Consider the following 23,944-nt stretch of genomic DNA (forward strand, 5'->3'; position numbering starts at 1 on the left):
GTCAAATGAGCTCTATCTCTACCCCCACATAGAGTCAAATGAGCTGTATCTCTAACCCACACATAGATTCCAGTGAGCTGTATCTCTACCCCACACATAGATTCCAGTGAGCTGTATCTCTAACCCACACATAGAGTCCAGTGAGCTGTATCTCTACCCCACACATAGATTCCAGTGAGCTTTATCTCTAACCCCACACATAGATTCCAGTGAGCTGTATCTCTAACCCACACATAGATTCCAGTGAGCTGTATCTCTAACCCACACATAGATTCTAGTGAGCTGTATCTCTAACCCACACATAGATTCCAGTGAGCTGTATCTCTACCCCACACGTAGAGTCTAGTGAGCTGTATCTCTACCCCCACATAGTCTAGTGAGATGTATCTCTACCCCCACATAGTCTAGTGAGATGTATCTCTACCCCCACATAGTCTAGTGAGATGTATCTCTACCCCCACATAGTCTAGTGAGATGTATCTCTACCCCCACATAGTCTAGTGAGCTGTATCTCTACCCCCACATAGTCTAGTGAGATGTATCTCTACCCCCACATAGTCTAGTGAGATGTATCTCTACCCCCACATAGTCTAGTGAGATGTATCTTTACCCCACGATTAGGTTCTAGTAAGATGTATCTCCACCCCCACATAGTCTAGTGAAATGTATCTCTACCCCCACATAGTCTAGTGAGCTGTATCTCTACCCCACATAGTCTAGTGAGATGTATCTCTACCCCACACGTAGAGTCAAATGAGCTCTATCTCTACCCCCACATAGAGTCAAATGAGCTGTATCTCTAACCCACACATAGATTCCAGTGAGCTGTATCTCTACCCCACACATAGATTCCAGTGAGCTGTATCTCTAACCCACACATAGAGTCCAGTGAGCTGTATCTCTACCCCACACATAGATTCCAGTGAGCTTTATCTCTAACCCCACACATAGATTCCAGTGAGCTGTATCTCTAACCCACACATAGATTCCAGTGAGCTGTATCTCTAACCCACACATAGATTCTAGTGAGCTGTATCTCTAACCCACACATAGATTCCAGTGAGCTGTATCTCTACCCCACACGTAGAGTCTAGTGAGCTGTATCTCTACCCCCACATAGTCTAGTGAGATGTATCTCTACCCCCACATAGTCTAGTGAGATGTATCTCTACCCCCACATAGTCTAGTGAGATGTATCTCTACCCCCACATAGTCTAGTGAGATGTATCTCTACCCCCACATAGTCTAGTGAGCTGTATCTCTACCCCCACATAGTCTAGTGAGATGTATCTCTACCCCCACATAGTCTAGTGAGATGTATCTCTACCCCCACATAGTCTAGTGAGATGTATCTTTACCCCACGATTAGGTTCTAGTAAGATGTATCTCCACCCCCACATAGTCTAGTGAAATGTATCTCTACCCCCACATAGTCTAGTGAGCTGTATCTCTACCCCCACATAGTCTAGTGAGATGTATCTCTACCCCCACATAGTCTAGTGAGATGTATCTCTACCCCCACATAGTCTAGTGAGATGTATCTCTACCCCCACATAGTCTAGTGAGATGTATCTTTACCCCACGATTAGGTTCTAGTGAGATGTATCTCCACCCCCACATAGTCTAGTGAGATGTATCTCTACCCCCACATAGTCTAGTGAGATGTATCTCTACCCCCACATAGTCTAGTGAGATGTATCTCTACCCCCACATAGTCTAGTGAGATGTATCTCTACCCCCACATAGTCTAGTGAGATGTATCTCTACCCCCACATAGTCTTGTGAGATGTATCTCTACCCCCACATAGTCTAGTGCGATGTATCTCTACCCCCACATAGTCTAGTGAGATGTATCTCTACCCCCACATAGTCTAGTGAGATGTATTTCTACCCCCACATAGTCTAGTGAGATGTATCACTACCCCCACATAGTCTTGTGAGATGTATCTTTACCCCACGATTAGGTTCTAGTGAGATGTATCTCTACCCCCACATAGTCTAGTGAGATGTATCTCTACCCCCACATAGTCTAGTGCGATGTATCTCTACCCCCACATAGTCTAGTGAGATGTATCTCTACCCCCACATAGTCTAGTGAGCTGTATCTCTACCCCACGATTAGGTTCTAGTGAGATGTATCTCTACCCCCACATTGTCTAGTGAGATGTATCTTTACCCCACGATTAGGTTCTAGTGAGATGTATCTCTACCCCACAATTAGGCTCTAGTGAGATGTATCTCTACCCCCACATAGTCTAGTGAGCCGTATCTCTACCCCACAATTAGGTTCTAGTGAGATGTATCTCTACCCCCACATGGATTCCAGTGAGCATTATCTCTACCCCCAAATAGGGTCTAGTGAGCTACATCTCTAACCCACGTAGAGTCGAGTGAGCTTTATTTCTACCCCCACACAGAGTCTGGTAGGCTGTTTCTCTACCCCCACACAGAGTCAAATGAGCTGTATCTCTACTCCCACATAGAGTCAAATGAGCTCTATCTCTACCCCCACATAGAGTCAAATGAGCTGTATCTCTAACCCACACATAGATTCCAGTGAGCTGTATCTCTACCCCACACATAGATTCCAGTGAGCTGTATCTCTAACCCACACATAGAGTCCAGTGAGCTGTATCTCTACCCCACACATAGATTCCAGTGAGCTTTATCTCTAACCCCACACATAGATTCCAGTGAGCTGTATCTCTAACCCACACATAGATTCCAGTGAGCTGTATCTCTAACCCACACATAGATTCTAGTGAGCTGTATCTCTAACCCACACATAGATTCCAGTGAGCTGTATCTCTACCCCACACATAGATTCCAGTGAGCTGTATCTCTAACCCACACATAGATTCTAGTGAGCTGTATCGCTAACCCACACATAGATTCCAGTGAGCTGTATCTCTAACCCACACATAGATTCCAGTGAGCTGTATCTCTAACCCACACATAGATTCCAGTGAGCTGTATCTCTAACCCACACATAGATTCCAGTGAGCTGTATCTCTACCCCACACATAGATTCCAGTGAGCTGTATCTCTAACCCATACATAGATTCCAGTGAGCTGTATCTCTAACCCACACATAGATTCCAGTGAGCTGTATCTCTAACCCACACATAGATTCCAGTGAGCTGTATCTCTAACCCCACACATAGATTCCAGTGAGCTGTATCTCTAACCCCACACATAGATTCCAGTGAGCTGTATCTCTACCCCCACACATAGATTCCAGTGAGCTGTATCTCTAACCCCACACATAGATTCCAGTGAGCTGTATTTCTAACCCCACACATAGATTCCAGTGAGCTGTATCTCTAACCCACACATAGATTCCAGTGAGCTGTATCTCTAACCCACACATAGATTCCAGTGAGCTGTATCTCTAACCCACACATAGATTCCAGTGAGCTGTATCTCTAACCCACACATAGATTCCAGTGAGCTGTATCTCTAACCCCACACATAGATTCCAGTGAGCTGTATCTCTACCCCCACACACAGATTCCAGTGAGCTGTATCTCTAACCCCACACATAGATTCCAGTGAGCTGTATCTCTAACCTCACATAGATTCCAGTGAGCTGTATCTCTAACCCACACATAGATTCCAGTGAGCTGTATCTCTAACCCCACATAGTGTTATTACACACATGGCCACACTGAACATTACTAATGTCACCTCAGAGAACACTCACACATGTTGGCTGTCACTATTTCAGGAAAAACACGATTTGACAAAAACATATAAGGGAATATAGTTTTGCTTAGGAGTCCAACAATCTGGAGCCCTTCCTCCCATCTAATTTAAAAAACATCTTACCTCCTGATAGACGAGACCAATGTTTAATCATAGTGGCTACGTTTTTCTAGGACTCAGGTAAACAGATATTCCATCCAGCTTTCCAGCAATAAGTGTGGAGGGAGTGTATCAATACTGCTTCTATCCGACCACATTGGTCTGTGGGGAGAGACAGAGACAGAGAGAGAGACAGAGAGGGAGACCAAGAGACAGAGGTGGAAAAATACAACGAAAGGGTGTAGGGACTGAGGCGCCCAGAATTACAGAGTGTTACAGACACTCATCTCAACAGTTCCTTGGAGACTACTTCATTACTGGCTCTCCCTCACACTCTCTCCCTGTCCCCCTCTCTAACACATACCCACCCTGTCCCCCTCTCTAACACATACCCTCCCTGTCCCCCTCTCTAACACATACCCTCCCTGTCCCCCTCTCTAACACATACCCTCCCTGTCCCTCCCTCTCTCCCTCCCTCCTCCTGACTGTCGCTAATTCACAAGTTTCACAATACATTTCCCATTATTATGCATCATTATTTTCCCTTCTCCCTTTCCCTCTATCTCGCTCTTCCTCACACACACACACACACACACACACACACACACACACACACACACACACACACACACACACACACACACACACACACACACACACACACACACACACACACACACACACACACACACACACACACACACACACACACACACGTGTGTGTGTTAGAGATTATGTGTTAGAGAGGTTTAGGTTTGAGAGAAACAATTTTGGCACCAGGTAATGGTGACAGTAAAGTTGACAATATCATCTCAAAAGGCGGTTTACTTTCAGTAAACCTTTGGGTTACTTTCCCCTTAAAAGGAAGATGACAAAAAGGTTCCAACAAATGCATTTTGGTGTATCATCATAGTGGTCTCTGACGTGTGGTCAGACTCGCTCAGGTGGAACAAACATAAACTTTTTTCGATGCTGAAATGAATGTAATTGAGAAAGGAGTCGTAATGTATTTTTTCCACAAACATCCTTTATTTCAACGTAATCCAAGAAGTAATCATCTAGGTTTTCAAAGTATTTGTAATCTGATTAAAATATGTTTGCGGGTAATGTAACTGATAACAGTTACCATTTTTGTAATCAGTTTACATGTAATCGATTATTCCCAACCCTGGTAGTCAAAATAACACCCCTCAGACAAATATGTGGCAAATATTGTATTGCATAATACTGGGCTGTTAGTTGACAATGACCTAATGGTTGTTGTAGGGTTTGAAATTCTTCACCAGAGCCTACAGGAAAACAGACATCCAGACAGTCATTATTGTGCTATTTTTACTCCAGTGTCATATTCATATTCCCCACAGTTTTCCATTGTGAGTTATATAGTCTAGCTCTGTTTGGCTAACCTGTTCAAGCATCCAGGCATTACACAGCAAAAACACTGGGCTGGCTATTGAGACAATAATTACAATGACCTCATGGTTGTTGTGGTTTGCAGTAATTAACCAGTGTCTACACTGAGACTGGCTGGTTGTAATAGTGAATGGAGAATAGTCTCTGTTTTCCACTGTGAGTTGGCTCTGTGATCTAGTTCTGCTTGACTAGCCCAGTCAAGGTCAGTTCCCCCAGCCAGACCATTTGGTCGTTGGCTCTTCAGCATAGGCACTGCCCGAGTGGCCACACAGTCTAAGCACGGTTGGCAGTGCTGAATCATAGAAAATATTTTGTTGGATGCAAGCTAGTGTGGGGAAGAGGGTGCGAGGGAGAATGTGTGATGGGCAAGAGAGAACACAATCGACAGAGAGATATGAAATCTGAGCCAAAGCACTCTCTCTCTCTCTCTCTCTTTCTATCTATCTATCTAGACTCACTGAGCACAGACGTCAATTCAACATCTTTTCCACATTGGTTCAATGTAATTTAATTGAAGTGACGTGGAAACAACATTGATTCAACCAGTGTGTACCCAGTGGGGACCCTGTCTCCATGTGGGGATGGGATGTTTCCTCTCTGATATGGTGAATATACTGAGGAGACACATCACGAAGTCTGCTATAAGATGCTATTAGATTATGTGTATGCTAAGACTTCACTGCCTGCCTTACTCACTTTATTTCTCTTTAGTCTAATGTATTTATTTCCCTGGGTATATCAGATACCGTAGGAATGACTGCGGTCTTTTATTGTAAATGCTCTCTCTCCCTCTGTTCTCTTTCCAGAGATGTTGGAGTCCAATAACTTGGTGACATTTGAGGGCCTGGCCAATAGCTCAGCTTACCACACATTCCTTTTGGATGAGGAGAAGGGTCGTCTGGTGGTGGGAGCCAAGGACCACATATTCTCCTTCAACCTGCTCAACATCAGCAGAGACCTGGCACAGGTACTGTACGCCTTATAATACATCATAACCTGGTCAATTCAGCAGTCATTTGGCACAGGTACTATACTGAACATATAATACAGATATAACCTATTTATGATGCATTAAAACCTAGTTCACATCAGCAGATCCCTGGCACAGGTACTGTACACCTTATAATACATTAATAACTATCTATGATACACTACAACCAAGTCAACATCAGCAGAGTCCTTGCAACGGTAACTGTTACATTTGGTCAATATCAACACACTTTTAAATACAATACATTATGAACAAATATGAAAATGCTCTGGAGAATAGCGTCTGCTAAATTACTAAAATGTTAAATGGCGCTGACGGACAGGGCTACCGTGTTTCTAGCTCTTAGGAAACTTTTTGGGGGCGGCCCGTCAGGAAGTCCAGTACCCAGTTGCACAGGGCGGGGTCGAGACCCAGGGTTTCAAGCTTGATGACGAGTTTGGAGGGTACTATGGTGTTATATGCTGAGCTGTAGTCGATGAACAGCATTCTCACATAGGTATTCCTCTTGTCCAGATGGGTTAGGGCAGTGTGCAGTGTGGTTGAGATTGCATCGTCTGTGGACCTATTTGGGCGGTAAGCAAATTGGAGTGTGTCTAGGGTGTCAGGTAGGGTGGAGGTGATATGGTCCTTGACTAGTCTCTCAAAGCACTTCATGATGACGGAAGTGAGTGCTACGGGGTGGTAGACGTTTAGCTCAGTTACCTTAACTTTCTTGGGAACAGGGACAATGGTGGCCCTCTTGAAGCATATGGGAACAGCAGACTGGGATAAGGATTGATTGATTATACCCGTAAACACACCAGCAAGCTGGTCTGCGCATGCTCTGAGGACGCGGCTGGGGATGCCGTCTGGGCCTTCAGCATTGCGATGGTTAACACGTTTAAATGTTTTACTCACGTCAGCTGCAGTGAAGGAGAGTCCGCAGGTTTTGGTTGCGGGCCGTGTCAGTGGCACTGTATAGTCTTCAAAGCGGCAAAAAACGGGGCTGGTTTTCTATTTGTAATCCATGATTGACTGTAGACCCTGCCACAAACCTCTTGTGTCTGAGCCGTTGAATTGTGACTCTACTTTGTCTCTATACTGACGCTTAGCTTGTTTGATTGCCTTGCAGAGGGAATAGCTACACTGTTTGTATTCGTCATGTTTCCGGTCACCTTTCCCTGGTTAGAAGCAGTGGTTCGCACTTTCTGTTTCGCGCGAATGCTGCCATCAATCCACGGTTTCTGGTTTGGGAATGTTTTAATCATTGCTATGGGAACGACATCGTCAATGCACTGTCTAATGTTGTTGTTGGAAGCAATACGGAACATATCCCAGTCCACGTGACCGAAGCTGTCTTGAAGCGTGGAATCAGATTGGTCGGACCAGCATTGAACAGACCTGAGTGCGGGAGCTTCTTGTTTTAGTTTCTGTCTGTAGGCAGGGAGCAACAAAATGGAGTCGTGGTCAGCTTTTCTCGAAAGGAGGGCAGGGGAGGGCCTTATATGCGTTGCAGAAGTTAGAATAGATCCAAGGTTTTACCAGCCCTGGTTGCGCAATCGATATGCTGATACAATTTAGGGAGTCTTGTTTTCAGATTAGCCTTGTTAAAATCCCCAGCTACAATGAATGCAGCCTCAGGATATGTGGTTTCCAGTTTGCAAAGAGTCAAATAAAGTTTGTTCAGGGCCATCGATGTGTCTGCTTTGGGGGGGAATATATACGGCTGTGATTATAATCGAAGAGAATTCCCTTGGTAGATAATGCGGTCGACATTTGATTGTGAGGAATTCTGAATCAGGTGAACAGAAGGACTTGAGTTCCTGTATGTTGTTATGATCACACCACGTCTCGTTAATCATAAGGCATATGCCCCCGCCCCTCTTCTTACCAGAAAGATGTAAGAAGAGGGGCGGGGGCGTATCTGAAGGCCATCAGACTGTTAAAAATCCATCACTAACACATTAGAGGCTGCTGCCCTATATACATTAACTTGAAATCACTGGCCATTTTAATAATGGAACGCTAGTCACTTTAATAATGTTTACATATTTTGCATTACTCATCTCATATGTATATACTGTATTCTATTCTAATGTTTCTTAGTCTATGCCGCTCTGACATTGCTCGTCCAAATATTTATATATTCTGAATTCCATTCCTTTACTTTAGATTGTATGTATTGTTAGATATTACTTGTTAGATATTGCTGCACTGTTGGAGCTAGAAACACAAGCATTTTGCTACTCCCGCAATTACATCTACTAAACACATGCATGTGACAAATACACTTTGATTTGATGTCAAATGTAAACACTCTTATACATACAAGTCTGTTTGCAGTATATCTGTCTGCATATGTTCCCCAACCCCTGTCAGTCTAAGCCAGTCTCAGCCAGGTATTCAGGGACTCTCTTTCTATAGAGAAATGACTTATGAATAATTCAGACCTGAGCTGTCGCACAGGATCTCACGCTGCGCCAGGCATGTTAGCCGCTCCCTGCACACCTGGATGAATAATAGAGTAAACGGAAACAAAGTGGAGAACAAATCTCATTGTGACTCCTCTAACTCTACCACATATATATACACACGTGAACGTACACACTGTAGGTGCACGCAGACACACACACATATATCAACTCAATCAAAAAAAGATTCCCCACTTCCGCAAAAAGTACATTTTTAGCGACGCTGGCAGAAGCACCTCAGCTAATGTAAGGAATGTTAGCTGACCAGCTGCTTGGTGAAGATGTTAGGGTTAGAGACTGGTTAAAGTTCGTGTCTGATTTAATGTATCCATGTGTATTGTGTAGTGAAGTATCCTTATCTCTCTGTGTCTGTGTAGATCCCGTGGCCTGCATCCACCTCCAGAAGAGATGAGTGTAAATGGGCAGGGAAGGACCTCATGGTGAGTAGCTACCTCATCTTACCCATCACACATCTCTCGCTCACATAGTAAGGTCTTTACACTATCTCTCCCTCTTGGAGTACTGCCTTTTACACTGTCTCTCCCTCTTGGAGTACTGCCTTTTACACTGTCTCTCCCTCTTGGAGTACTGCCTTTTACACTGTCTCTCCCTCTTGGAGTACTGCCTTTTACACTGTCTCTCCCTCTTGGAGTACTGCCTTTTACACTGTCTCTCCCTCTTGGAGTACTGCCTTTTACACTGTCTCTCCCTCTTGGAGTACTGCCTTTTACACTTTCTCTCCCTCTTGGAGTACTGCCTTTTACACTGTCTCTCCCTCTTGGAGTACTGCCTTTACACTAGCTCTCCCTCCCGGAGTACTGCCTTTACACTAGCTCTCCCTCCCGGAGTACTGCCTTTACACTAGCTCTCCCTCCCGGAGTACTGCCTTTACACTAGCTCTCCCTCCCGGAGTACTGCCTTTACACTAGCTCTCCCTCCCGGAGTACTGCCTTTACACTAGCTCTCCCTCCCGGAGTACTGCCTTTACACTAGCTCTCCCTCCCGGAGTACTGCCTTTACACTAGCTCTCCCTCCCGGAGTACTGCCTTTACACTAGCTCTCCCTCCCAGAGTACTGCCTTTACACTAGCTCTCCCTCCCGGAGTATTGCCTTTACACTAGCTCTCCCTCCCTGAGTACTGCCTTTACACTAGCTCTCCCTCCCGGAGTACTGCCTTTACACTAGCTCTCCCTCCCGGAGTACTGCCTTTACACTAGCTCTCCCTCCCGGAGTACTGCCTTTACACTAGCTCTCCCTCCCGGAGTACTGCCTTTACACTAGCTCTCCCTCCCGGAGTACTGCCTTTACACTAGCTCTCCCTCCCGGAGTACTGCCTTTACACTAGCTCTCCCTCGCGGAGTACTGCCTTTTACATTACAGTGTTGGTATAGTCTGTGTGTTGTCACATGGACAGAAATCTCTGAATCTGATCATAATCCACTGGCCAAGTTAGAGACATCACATGACCATAGTCATATAGAGTCCTACCACAGAGAAGTTGACCTAGCCACTGGGATACAGGGTTAACAGTGGACAGCCAATGGGCTTACAGTCACTACTTTCAACACAGGAGCAGTATCCTAACAACAGCTATGGCTTTGTCGAGACATGGGTATTTGTTAGTTGCAAATGCAGCACGGTTTCAGTCCACACAGTCATATGGCATATCACAAGATCATTTATGTGTGTGTTGTCCTTAGTCTAAGAAGAGTCATGTCAATATCAGTGGCACTTCAATACTGTGAGTCTTGCGTGCATGACTAGCTCAGCCATGTACTGTATATTTGTCCTGTATATCTGTCTCAATACAAGCAGTACACTGTGTAAACACCCAAAGAGACACAGTTGCATCTCTCTCCTTCTGACTTTATTCTCAGATACAGCCTGGGGCCATGTGCTGCCTGCAATATAAGATCTTAGCTCCGCTGTATCTGCCTCACTGAGATCACAGGCACAGGGTCAGCTTCTGCTGAGTTTCTATAGGGCTGATTTTGAAGGGCCATCAGGTCTTTTGTGTGTATGTGTGTGTGTTTTCTGTAAACATTCTGGCAGAGATGAACGGGGAGCCCTGAAGGATGGTCTTTGTGTTTGAAGGGAATAGGAGACAAGGAGGAGAGGAAGAAAGACCACAGATGCTCTTTGATGAACTGCAACAAAGACACTTGTGAACATGCCATGGGGATACAGTGAAAGAGAGAAGGAGAGAGAGAAAATTGCTAATTTACTGTACATCTATGAAGAGGGGAGGGGTAATACACAGGGCCAGGAAAAATAAACTTGTGCCAAAAAGTTAGATTACGGGTCTTTACGTCCAAGCTTCGCTAACTCTTATGAAACTTCCATCATACAAACTCTGTTGGTTCAGTGCATGGTTTGGCCAATGGGTTCACACTGTTAAACTTGATCTCACAAAAAACTTTAACACCATCCAAATCACACTAGCGTGAGAAACGTTAACGTTATCTGATCATCAACCAGGTAAACCACCCTGAAATGACAGACACCTCTTCAGATGACAACAAAGGCATATACAATCAACAGAGCTGTTTTCTGTTGGTGACCTACTAAAGGCAGATAAACTTAGTCATGCATTATTTGTGGTTCTTATTTCTCTTGTGATGACATTCATTTTCATATGAGGTCAGGCCTGCTGCCTGCTCAGGCAAGTGCTGACAAATCACGGGGGAAACTGTCTTCGGCAGCATGGACACACACACACACACACACACACACACACACACACACACACACACACACACACACACACACACACACACACACACACACACACACACACACACACACACACACTACACAGTAAGCTCAGACGAGTTTATAGTATGTGATACTCATAACATTTTGTTGTTGTGGGACATTTGCTTGTTGGTTGCAGTGCAGTTATGCATTGAAAATCTTACTGTTGATCTGTCCATCATAAAAATACTGGCTGTTTTAATACTCAGATGTCTCTGAGCCTTTCTGATCAGGAATCTGGATTGGAGAGATCATGAGTACACATGGGGAGAGGGAAATGGAGAGAGAGGAGAAGGATGGAGAGAATAAAAGATAACTGAGAATTACAGATTACTGGTCTCAATCTGAACAGCGAGTTGTTGAGTTATTACACAGCACAACAGTATAGATTATCTCTAAAACACCACAACCGTGACTCACTCAGCTGGCCTTGCCATGATGTCATTTGTACAGTAAAATCAATCAGGGCTGTTCCTTTTCCCAACACTGTTATACATATGTAGATCAGGTCATTCCTAAATATTCCTGGAAAAGTACTTATATATATATATTATACAGACAGGACAAGTCTTTAATTCTGATGCCCTTAATTCCCTCAATTGAAATTTTAGTTTTTCTGCATAGCTCTATGTGATGTTGTGTTACCTCCAGAGAGGGTGAACCCTTTTCTCTGTCCAGTGGATCAGCTCTATAGGAGGGCCTGCTTCTGATGAACAAACTGGGTTTTGACCCAAATGGGCAGGACTGGGTTTTGACCCAAATGGGCAGGACTGGGTTTTGACCCAAATGGGCAGGACTGGGTTTTGACCCAAATGGGCAGGGCTGGGTTTTGACCCAAATGGGCAGGGCTGGGTTTTGACCCAAATGGGCAGGACTGGGTTTTACCCAAATGGGCAGGACTGGGTTTTGGCCCAAATGGGCAGGGCTGGGTTTTGACCCAAATGGGCAAGGCTTGGTTTTGACCCAAATGGGCAGGGCTGGGTTTTGACCCAAATGAGTAGGACTGGGTTTTGACCCAAATGGCAGGACTGGGTTTTGACCCAAATGAGCAGGACTGGGTTTTGACCCAACAGCTTTAGACAGCTTTATCCTCTATGTTAGTTGTTTACAGAAACGGTTTATCTCCTGGCAAACCCATGCTTTAAATAAAATGTCTCTCTTTCTCTATCTCCAGAGGGAATGCGCTAACTTCATCAAGGTGTTGCAGCCTTTTAACCAGACCCATCTGTATGTATGTGGAACCGGAGCCTTCCACCCTGTCTGCGCCTACTTGGAGGTGGGGAAGAAACTAGAGGTATACCAACCAGTAATACCCTATTCAGCCATCTGTCAGCTTACTGCAGTTATAGCTCTAGTATTCTACTATTTACTAACCAGTATGAACCTTGGTAGAAGAAAAGGGGAAGGGGGATACCTAGTCAGTTGTACAACTGAATGCATTCAACTGAAATGTATCTTCCGCATAGGGCATGTCATGGTTCTGACTGATTCAAGTCTTGTGTGAGCTACAACTAGACTATAGTATTAAGAAAAACTCTTCACTGAAATGTGATATTATGGTTTTGGGTTTCGATTTAAATTCATAAGCCGTGGAGTGTGAGGTAATCTCTCGTAATGATTCGCTCATGGCCTTAGGAAAAGTTTTATTCATTCAGTACATGAGGTGGAAAATTAAACAGAGTTTCATCGTTTAGAGGTTCCCAATTCACTGTGTGTGTGTGTGCGTGCGTGAGTGCGTGCGTGCGTGCGCGTATGTGTGTTCTATGTCTCCTCTCAATGTTAGTGAGTCAGGCTTATAAATGTGTTTCCTATTCATTAGACTGCAGTCATTTTCAGAGAATTAGAGAGGGAGAATAGCTCTGAGAATAGCAGTCTCCTCTCTTTACTTCCCTGACTGTGGCCCCTGGTTAAAGTGACTCTAGGAGAAGGTAAAACATCTAATTCTGAAAAAATAGAGAGATTTGTTTTCCAAAACGCCAACTTCATGCGTTGATGTCAATAGGACAATGCAATAAACTCTGAATTATAAATGCTCTTTATGTTGACCTATTTTTCATGTAATAGGACAGTGTGTTCAGGCTGGAGCCCCTGATAGAGAACGGTCGGGGGAAGAGCCCTTATGACCCCAAGCTGCTCACAGCGTCCATGCTCATCGGTGAGTGACCCAAACAAACAAGCATACTCAACTTTTTTTTAAGGCACCAATTTCCCCCAGAACTTTTCACCACATAAAGAGGGAGTTGTACCTCTTCTCTCATCTCCACTCATTCATTAAGCATATTTACAGCTGAGAGGAAGTGGGTGAATGACAGGGCTGGCTATATATAGTGTTCATCATTAGGAGTGCTCTACAGTGGACACCCACTCATTTCCATGCCTATGTGTAGTGGACGCATGTGTGTGTGTCAGCTTCATTTCTTCACCATGTTCAGGACTAGTCATACTTTATGACATCACATCGCTCCAACCAATAGATGGTCATTTTCCATCACCCTTAATCTCCTCCTGTCTCTCTCTCTCTCCTCTTACCACATCTCCTTGCTTCTCTTTCTCACATCTCTGATTTCACCTCTCATCCATGTCTCCTCTCTCTCACTCTCTCTTACTCTCTCGCTCTCTTACCCCGTATCCCTCCTTCTTTCTCTCCTCTTTGTCTTTTCACCTTTATCCCTCCTCTCTCTCTCACTCTCTCTATCTTTCCTCTTACCCCGTCTCCCTCCTTCTCTTTCTCTCCTCTTCATCCTGTCAGCCCTGTCTCCCTATCCTCTCTATCTTTCCTCTTACCCCGTCTCCCTCCTTCTCTTTCTCTCCTCTTCCTCCTGTCAGCCCTGTCTCCCTATCCTCTCTCTCACTCTCTCTATCTTTCCTCTTACCCCGTCTCCCTCCTTCTCTTTCTCTCCTCTTCCTCCTGTCAGCCCTGTCTCCCTATCCTCTCTATCTTTCCTCTTACCCCGTCTCCCTCCTTCTCTTTCTCTCCTCTTCCTCCTGTCAGCCCTGTCTCCCTATCCTCTCTCTCACTCTCTATCTTTCCTCTTACCCCGTCTCCCTCCTTCTTTTTCTCTCCTCTTCCTCCTGTCAGCCCTGTCTCCCTATCCTCTCTCTCACTCTCTCTATCTTTCCTCTTACCCCGTCTCCCTCCTTCTCTTTCTCTCCTCTTCCTCCTGTCAGCCCTGTCTCCCTATCCTCTCTCTCACTCTCTCTATCTTTCCTCTTACCCCGTCTCCCTCCTTCTCTTTCTCTCCTCTTCCTCCTGTCAGCCCTGTCTCCCTATCCTCTCTCTCCTCGATCTTCTCCCACCCATGTCTCCCCTTCTCTCTTTTTCTTAATCCCCCTCCCTCCTTTAATGCTCTCTTAATGATGCAACCACCTGGCCCTCTTAGTCTCTTCCTGTTAAATCTGACTTTCACACTTACTTGTTCTGGTTTATTATCTGATAGATGGAGGTGTTCCTTGTGAGAACACATTCTACTTGTACTGTTAAGCCTGCAACCACCATACTGTACCCGATAGACTAATACAGACACGAAAGGTCATGAGACGCACACACACACAGGATACACAAACACTCACATGCACACGCACAAAAACATATTGCAGCATGCACACACACATTCACACATACACCTGATATTGTCCTCCTCCCCTGTCCTCCAGATGGCGAGCTGTATTCTGGGACGTCAGCGGACTTCATGGGGCGGGATTTTGCCATCTTCCGTACGTTGGGACAGCATCACCCCATTAGAACTGAGCAACACGACTCCCGCTGGCTGAATGGTGAGATGGAAATAAAGATCATTCTCAGTTCAGTGAACTATGCTTGCATGATGAAAAACCTTGCTTGAGTCCTGAAGACTTGTGTTAGCTCCCCAAGATGATACCCAGGCTATAGCTCAGCAGGCTAACAGTCTGTTGGCATGCAGACCAGTCTGATTGAATGCATTTCGTCTCAAATTGAGACAGAAAGTGTTTCAAAGACAGAAACTAAAAAGACAGAAACTGAGACAGCAAGTTTTTCACAGAGTAAGAGAACAAAGGAGACATACAGAGAAGACAGAGAAGCGTGAGAGGGAGGACAAAAGAAGGAGGGAAAGGGAATAACAAAAATAGGCAGCATTAAGTTTAAATCCTCCATGATTGACATGGCTGTGGTGGGGGAGTGGTAGCAGACACAGTGGCTCGATTGCAACAAACAGGCAGAACCCAACACGCTCCTGAGGTTATAGCTGGATTTCTTAAAATGCTACAAATGGGAAATTACATGCACCTGTGGCCTAAACTGAGCTGCGTTGCAACGAAAAACCCACAAGGATAGACCAGCAGATCAATTGATCTCTCGCTGTTACCATGTCAAGTGATTATGCCAACGACTGTATGCGGACAGGCAGTCTAGATTCTTTACTCTTGCCCCCAATGAAATATCGACTCACTCTGTGTGCAATATATCACGACTCAGGATATGACCCAATACTATTTATTATACAAAGGGGCAGGCAAAGGGCAGGTCGAGGGCAGACAGAGGTTCCTAATCCAAGGCACGGTCAAACAGGGACAGAACGGCAGGCAGGCTCAGGGTCAAGACAGGCAGATAGGTCACATCCAGTGGAACAGCCACTTTACAATAGTGCATCTAAATCTTTTAGGGGGGGGGGTGAGAAGGATTACTTACCTAGGATAGGGTAAGTAATCCTTCTCACCCCCCTAAAAGATTTAGATGCACTATTGTAAAGTGGCTGTTCCACTGGATGTCTTAAGGTGTATGCACCAATTTGTAAGTCGCTCTGGATAAGAGCGTCTGCTAAATGACTTAAATGTAAATGTAAATGTAGATCTGGGAAGAATAGAAAAACAAACTTGAGCGCAGGAGAAACGGGAAACACGCTGGTAAGACAAGGCAAGACAAACTGGCACAGACAAACAGAAAATGCAGGTATAAGTACACAGGAGATAATGGGTAAAAATGGGAGACACCTGGTGGGGGGTTGAGACAGGCATAAGACAGGTGAAACAGATCAGGGTGTGAGAGTACCCCCATCCTCCTCCTGGTGGCGTAACCTGGAGTCCTAACCGGGTACATAGCTTGTTGACCGGGGTGCCGGAACTGGGTCCAGGATGTTCCCAGTGGTAACCCTGCACCTCTCCTCCGGGCCATAACCCTCCCTGTCAACCAGGTACTGGAATCCCCTGCTCGAGGTCGAACATTCAGGAGGCGCCTGTATGCAGGTTTGGCCGTCGATTGGTTGGGGGGAGGGGTGGGCCTGGAGACACAAGAGAAAGGGCTATGAGACAGAGGTTTAATTCCTAGACACATAAGAAGTGGGATGTACAGTGGGGCAAAAAAGTATTTAGTCAGCCACCAATTGTGCAAGTTCTCCCACTTAAAAAGATGAGAGAGGCCTATAATTTTCATCATAGGTACACTTCAACTATGACAGACAAAATGAGAAACAAAATCCAGAAAATCACATTGAAGGATTTTTAATGGATTTATTTGCAAATTATGGTGGAAAATAAGTATTTGGTCAATAACAAAAGTTTATCTCAATACCCTTTGTTGGCAATGACAGAGGTCAAACGTTTTCTGTAAGTCTTCACAAGGTTTTCACACACTGTTGCTGGTATTTTGGCCCATTCCTCCATGCAGATCTCCTCTAGAGCAGTGATGTTTTGGGGCTGTTGCTGGGCAACACGGACTTTCAACTCCCTCCAAAGATCTTCTATGGGGTTGAGATCTGGAGACTGGCGGTGTGTTTGGGATCATTTTCATGCTGAAAGACCCAGCCATGTTTCATCTTCAATGCCCTTGCTGATGGAAGGAGGTTTTCACTCAAAATTTCACGATACATGGCCCCATTCATTATTTCCTTTACACGGATCAGTCGTCCTGGTCCCTTTGCAGAAAAACAGCCCCAAAGCCTGATGTTTCCACCCCCATTCTTCACAGTAGGTATGGTGTTCTTTGGATACAACTCAGCATTCTTTGTCCTCCAAACACGACGAGTTGAGTTTTACCAAAAAGTTATATTTTGGTTTCATCTGACCATATGATATTCTCCCAATCTTCTTCTGGAACATCCAAATGCTCTCTAGCAAACTTCAGACGGGCCTGGACATGTACTGGCTTAAGCAGGGGGACACGTCTGGCACTGCAGGATTTGAGTCCCTGGCGTGGCGGTGTAGTGTGTTACTGATGGTAGGCTTTGTTACTTTGGTCCCAGCTCTCTGCAGGTCATTCACTAGGTCCCCCCGTGTGGTTCTGGGATTTTTGCTCACCGTTCTTGTGATCATTTTGACCCCACTGGGTGAGATTTATTTATTTTGCTCCTTTGCACCCCATTATTTTTATTTCTACTTTGCACATTCTTCCATTGCAAATCTACCATTCCAGTGTTTTACTTGCTATATTGTATTTACTTTGCCACCATGGCCTTTTTTTGCCTTTACCTCCCTTCTCACCTCATTTGCTCACATCGTATATAGACTTGTTTATACTGTATTATTGACTGTATGTTTGTTTTACTCCATGTGTAACTCTGTGTCATTGTATGTGTCAAACTGCTTTGCTTTATATTGGCCAGGTCGCAATTGTAAATGAGAACTTGTTCTCAACTTGCCTACCTGGTTAAATAAAGGTGAAATAAAAAAAAAATAAATAAAAGATCTTGCGTGGAGCCCCAGATCAAGGGAGATTATCAGTGGTCTTGTATGTCTTCCATTTCCTAATAATTGCTCCCACAGTTGATTTCTTCAATGTCTTCCCAGCCTGGTGCAGGTCTACAATTTTGTTTCTGGTGTCCTTTGACAGCTCTTTGGTCTTGGCCATAGTGGAGTTTGGAGTGTGACTGTTTGAGGTTGTGGACAGGTGTCTTTTATACTGATAACAAGTTCAAACAGGTGCCATTAATACAGGTAACGAGTGGAGGACAGAGGAGCCTCTTAAAGAAGAAGTTACAGGTCTGTGAGAGCCAGACATCTTGCTTGTTTGTCGGTGACCAAATACTTATTTTCCACCATAATTTGCAAATATATTATTTTTAAATCCTACAATGTGATTTTCTGGAGAAAAAAAATCTAATTTCGTCTGTCATAGTGTACCCATGATGATCTTTTTAAGTGGGAGAACTTGCACAATTGGTGGTTGACTAAATGCTTTTTTGCCCCACTGTATATGGAGGGTGCGGGGCAACAGAAGACGAACAGCAGAGGGGCTAAGGATTTTAGAGATGGGGAAGGGGCCTATAAAAATGGTGGGAAAGTTTACGGGACTCCACCCAGAGGGGCAGATCCCGAGTGGACAGCCATACACTCTGCCAGAGACGATAGCGGGAAGCAGAGGTCCGGTGGTGGTCCGTCTGTCACCGATATCTGGAGGTGGTCTTGAGAAGGCCGGGCTCTCTTCCAGGTACGACGACAGTCGGATGAACATGTGGGCAGAGGGTTTGTTGACTTTTTGCTCAGGGAAGAGCAGGGGCTGAACACTCAAAAGGCCAGTGGCCAAGCAGGGAAGGGTGTTGTGGGAATATTCCACCCACACAACTTGCTGGTTCCAGGTGGTGGGGTTGCTGGAGACGAGGCAATGAAGATCCGTCTCCAGGTCTTGATTGGCTCGCTCCAACTGGCCGTTAGACTGGGGATGAAAGCCAGAGGACAGGCTGGTTGATGACCCAATGAGGGTGCAGAACGACTTCTAGAACTGGGAGAGACCATGTCGACCGGAAGTCCATGGATCTGGAAGACGTGCTGCACCATGAGCTGGGCAGTCTCCTTGGCTGAGGGCAACTTGGGAAGGGGAATTAAATGGCCAGCTTTGGAAAACATGTCCCATCTGATGGAGGGAGACCAGTTACGAAGTCCAAGGTGATATGAGGCCAGGGGCGGTGAGGAACCGGGAGTGGTTGAAGAAGGACTTCCAGAGCTTGCCGCGGAGGGCCTGTGCAAACACACAGTGTAGGCGGCGATGAACTCTGAGACGTCATGAACCATGGTGGGCCAGAAAAACCGAAAGCCAAAGTCCGACGGGAGCCAGGATGGCAGGTGAGTCTGGAGGAACGGGCCCATACCAGGACAGGAGAACGGACAGAGTCTTGGACAAACATCCAGTTAGCATGTAGGAGATTTAAGGAAATTTAAGTGAGTGAATAACAGCCTTGAGCCTGCCTTGAATTGAGGCACTAGGTGGTTCAGACACATTCCAGATTCTTATGGTCAGTCCGAGACTAAGAATGGATGTTCCGCCACCTCTAACCAGTGCCTCCACTCCTCCAACGCCATCTTAACTGTGAGTAGCTCTCAATTTTTCACATCATAGTTCCTCTCAGCTGGGTTAAGATGGTGGGAAAGGAAGGTGCAGGGATGCAGCTTTTAGTCCTGGGCAGAACACTGGGACAGGACAGCCCCTACTCCGACGTTGGAGGCGTCGACATCCACCGTGAACTGATGGGACGAGTCCAGGTGGATTAAGATGGGAGCTGTAGTGAAACGATACTTGAGATTTGAGAATGTCCGGTCAGCTGTTGGAGACCATATGAAAGGAACCTTGGGAGAGGTGAGTGCTGAGGAAGGAGGAAGCCAAGGTGCTGCAATGCCGGATGAAGCGGCGGTAGAAATGAGCAGATCCCATAAAATGTTGCAACTGCACTATGGATGTGGGTTGAGGCCAATCCACCACCGCTCTCACCTTGTCAGAATCCATCTGAATATTTCCTGTACCGATGGCGTATCCTAGGAAGGAGATAGTGGAGCAATAGAATTCACATCTCTGCTTTAACAAACAGCTGGTTCTCCAGGAGATGCTGGATGAACTGTTGGACACAGAGGACGTGCTCTTGAGCTGACTGGGGAAAATGAGGAGGTCGCCAAGGTAGACATATACAAACTGGTTCAACATGTCGTGGAGCACATCATTGACAAGGGCCTGGAACACTGCGGGAGCGTTGGACAATCAGAATGGCATCACTAGGTACTCGTAGAGCCCACTATCCATGTTAAAGACTTCCATTTGTCTCCTTCCTGTATCCGAACAAAATAGCAGGTGTTCCGAAAGTCCAACTTCGAGAAGATGGTAGCCCCCTGGAGAGGTACGAAAACTGAGGAAATGAGTGGTAATGGTTTTTAACCGTGATATCATTAACCTCTTAGCGCCACCTGAGACGTCTGCGTCCCACCCAGCCATCAGGAAATGCAAATGCGCCACGCCAAATGCTAATAGCACTCGTTAAAACTCAAACGTTCATTAAAACACACATGCAGGGTACTGAATTAAAGCTACACTCGTTGTGAATCTAGCCAACAAGTCAGAGTTTTAAAATGCTTTTCGGTGAAAGCATGAGAAGCTATTATCTGATTGCATGCAACACCCCGAAATACCTGAAGGGGACCTAAACAAAATAATTAGCGTAGCCGGCGCTACACAAAACGCAGAAATAAAATTTAAAACATTCATTACCTTTGACGAGTTTCTTTGTTGGCACTCCTATATGTCCCATAAACATCACTATTGGGTCTTTTTTTCGATTAAATCGGTCCATATATACCCAAAATATCCATCTATGAAAACTGTGTGATCCATAAAAAAGTTGCCTATAAACTTTCACAAAACACTTCAAAATGCTTTTGTAATCCAACTTTAGGTATTAGTAAACGTTAATAATCTATCAAATTGATCAGGGGTCGATGTGTATTAAATAGCTCCACGTCTTCAAATCATGGTCGGAAATCTCTCTTCCAAAACATCCTGTCGTACACCGACCTTGACCAAGGAACAACCTCCAGGCAATTGCCAAGACTGGCGACATCGTGTGGAAGCTGTAGGACTTGTAAGCTCGGAGCCATCTATTTTGCTGTGCCATAGACAATACATGCAACTGGCGCATTGATATTTTTTCCACTTTTTGGTGATCAGTTTTCCTTGGGCTTTTCGACGAAACACACGTTCTGTTATAGTCACAGCCGTGATTTAACCAGTTTTAGAAACGTCAGAGTGTTTTCTATCCACACATACTAATCATATGCATATACTATATTCCTGGCATGAGTAGCAGGACGTTGAAATGTTGCGCGATTTTTAACAGAATGTTAGAAAAAGTAAGCCATAGCCTTAAGAGGCCCCGGTAGTCGATACACGGACGCAGGGTTTTGACCTTTTTCTCCACAAAGAAGAACCCTGCACCAGCAGGAGAGACAGATGGATGAATACTCCCTGCCGCAAGAGAGTCCCCAATGTACTTCTCCATAGGCTTGGTCTCCGGACCCGACAGGGAATAAAGTTGGCCCCGAGGTGGTGTAGTACCCGGGAGGAGGTTGATGGCGCAATCGTAGGGTCGATACGGAAGAAGAAGTGCGGTGCGTGCCTTGTTGTAAACCTTCTGGAGGTCCTGGTACTCCGCAGGAACAGCGGAGAGATCTGAGGCTTTTCCCAAGCCCACAAAAAGACATTCCCGGGGCAGGCTGTGCTGACTTCAGACAATGTGCATGACAAAACGGACTCCAACCCATGATAGATCTAGGAGCTCAGTCGATCACAGGATTGTGCCTCTGGAGCCATGGAAACTCCAAAACCATGGGTACCTAAGGGGATTCGATGAGTAGTAACTGCATAGACTCACTGGGATTACCTGACACTCGCAGGTTGATAGGAACCGTATTGTGGGTAACTCTGCCAATAAAGTACCCATCCAGCACAGTGACATGCAAGGGAATGGAAAGGGGTTGTGTGGAGATACCCAGCTCCGACACTAGGGGAGTGTCCATAAAACTCTTGTCGGCCCCAGAGTCAATGAGCACCCAGAGAAATTGGGACCGGTCACCCCACAGCAGGATGGCATGAAGATGGGTACGAGTGAGCAGATTGGAAACTCCCCGTATGGCTCACCAGCATATTCATAATATTGATGAGCCTGGTCTTTTAATGGACAGGTTGGACAGGTTGATATGTAATGGACAGGTTGATATGTAATGTCCTGAAGTATCACAATACAGACAGCTCTTGGTGCTCAGTCTGTGCAAGCATTCAACAGGAGACAATCCTCCCCAGTTGCATGGGCTCCAGAGGAGATGAGTCGACTGTACTCTGAGATTACCGAGGGAATTTGGGTGATGTCGGATTCTCTCGGCCCTGTGGACTTCGGGAACTTCTAGGATTCTTCAGATGCGAGGTGGGAATCATGGATGAGCGAGTGTGGCCAGGAGCAGACCTCCTCTTCTCCCTCCTACGTTCCCGTAGCCACCCATCGATCCATATGGTCAAAACTATGAGAGAGTTGAGATCCAATGGCAGCTCCCGATCTGCAAGCTCATCTTTAATCACCTCTGATAATCCATGAAGGAACGTGTCGAACAGGCATTCAGGGTTCCAGGCACTCTCGGCGGAAAAAGTGCCAAAATCCACTGCGTAGTCTGCCAGACTACAGGAATCTTGATGCAGTTGAAGAAGCTTTCCAGCAGCCTCTCTTCCGGACAACATAGAATCAAACACCTTTCTTACCTCCGCCACAAACTCCAGACTGAGACAAACGGTTGATTGTTGCTCCCACACCACCGTAGCCCAGGCAAGTGCTCTCCCAGACATGAGCGTTATCAGGTACACTAATTAAGAAGGCTGCAGCTCGAAGATGAGGGAGCACTGGGAGAGAAACTCCTGGCAGGTTCCTAGATTTCCAGCATAGTGCTTCAGAGGAGGTAAGTGGGGTTGACAGAAAGCCAGGGTAGGCTGGGGAGAAACGGCGATGATTACTGAGATTCTAGAAGGTTACCGTAGTGGCTTTCTGCCTGCTTGGGAGCAAACAGCGTTGCGGAGCTGGTCCGAGTCTGCTGGGTCAGTCATGGACAGTTCGTACTATCACGACTCAGGATATGAACCAGATGTAGACACAGGAGGGGGATAGTTCCATATTATACAAAGGGGCAGGCAACGTGCAGGTCGAGGGCAGGTCGAGGGCAGGCAAAGGTCCGTAATCTAAGGCAGGGTCAAACAAGGACAAAACAACAGGCAGGCTCAGTTTCAGGACAGGCAGATAGATCAGATCCGGGAAGACTAGAAAACAAAGTTGAGAGCAGGAAAAATGGGAAACACGCTGGTAAGATCTGACAAGCCAAAACGAACTGGTACAGACAAACAGAAAACGCAAGTGTAAATACACAGGAGATTAATGGGGACAAATGGGAGACATCTGCTGGGGGGTGGAGACAAGGCAGGTGAAACAGATCAGGGTGTGACACAATAATAGTGTTAACTTCTTGCGTCGAGCCATCCCGGATCCGGTATCGTGACTATAGCCTCAAGCTCATACCATAACGCAACGTTAACTATTCATGAAAATCGCAAATTAAATGAAATCTATTTATTTATTATATCTATTTGCTCTCAAGCTTAGCCTTTTGTTAACAACACTGTCATCTCAGATTTTCGAAAAGATGCTTCTCTACCATAGCAAACTAGCATTTAGCGTTAGCATTTAGCATTAGCATTTAGCGTTAGCGTTAGCGTTAGCATTAGCAGGCCACATTTTCACAAAAACCAGCAAAAACATTCAATAAA

General features: G+C 45.6%; 1 protein-coding gene across 1 annotated transcript in view; it reads left to right on the forward strand.

Moving 5' to 3' along the window:
- Positions 1-23,944, forward strand: part of LOC118396755 (semaphorin-3ab-like) — a 66,081-nt gene that overhangs the window by 30,777 nt on the left and 11,360 nt on the right. The window contains exons 2-6 of the mRNA XM_052465846.1: positions 6,024-6,184; positions 9,036-9,098; positions 12,587-12,706; positions 13,477-13,567; positions 15,067-15,186. Coding sequence (XP_052321806.1) covers positions 6,024-6,184; positions 9,036-9,098; positions 12,587-12,706; positions 13,477-13,567; positions 15,067-15,186 — 555 coding nt within the window. The remainder of the gene's footprint in view (positions 1-6,023; positions 6,185-9,035; positions 9,099-12,586; positions 12,707-13,476; positions 13,568-15,066; positions 15,187-23,944) is intronic.

Source organism: Oncorhynchus keta, chromosome 17 (assembly GCF_023373465.1).
Source record: "Oncorhynchus keta strain PuntledgeMale-10-30-2019 chromosome 17, Oket_V2, whole genome shotgun sequence".
Lineage (NCBI taxonomy): Eukaryota > Metazoa > Chordata > Actinopteri > Salmoniformes > Salmonidae > Oncorhynchus > Oncorhynchus keta.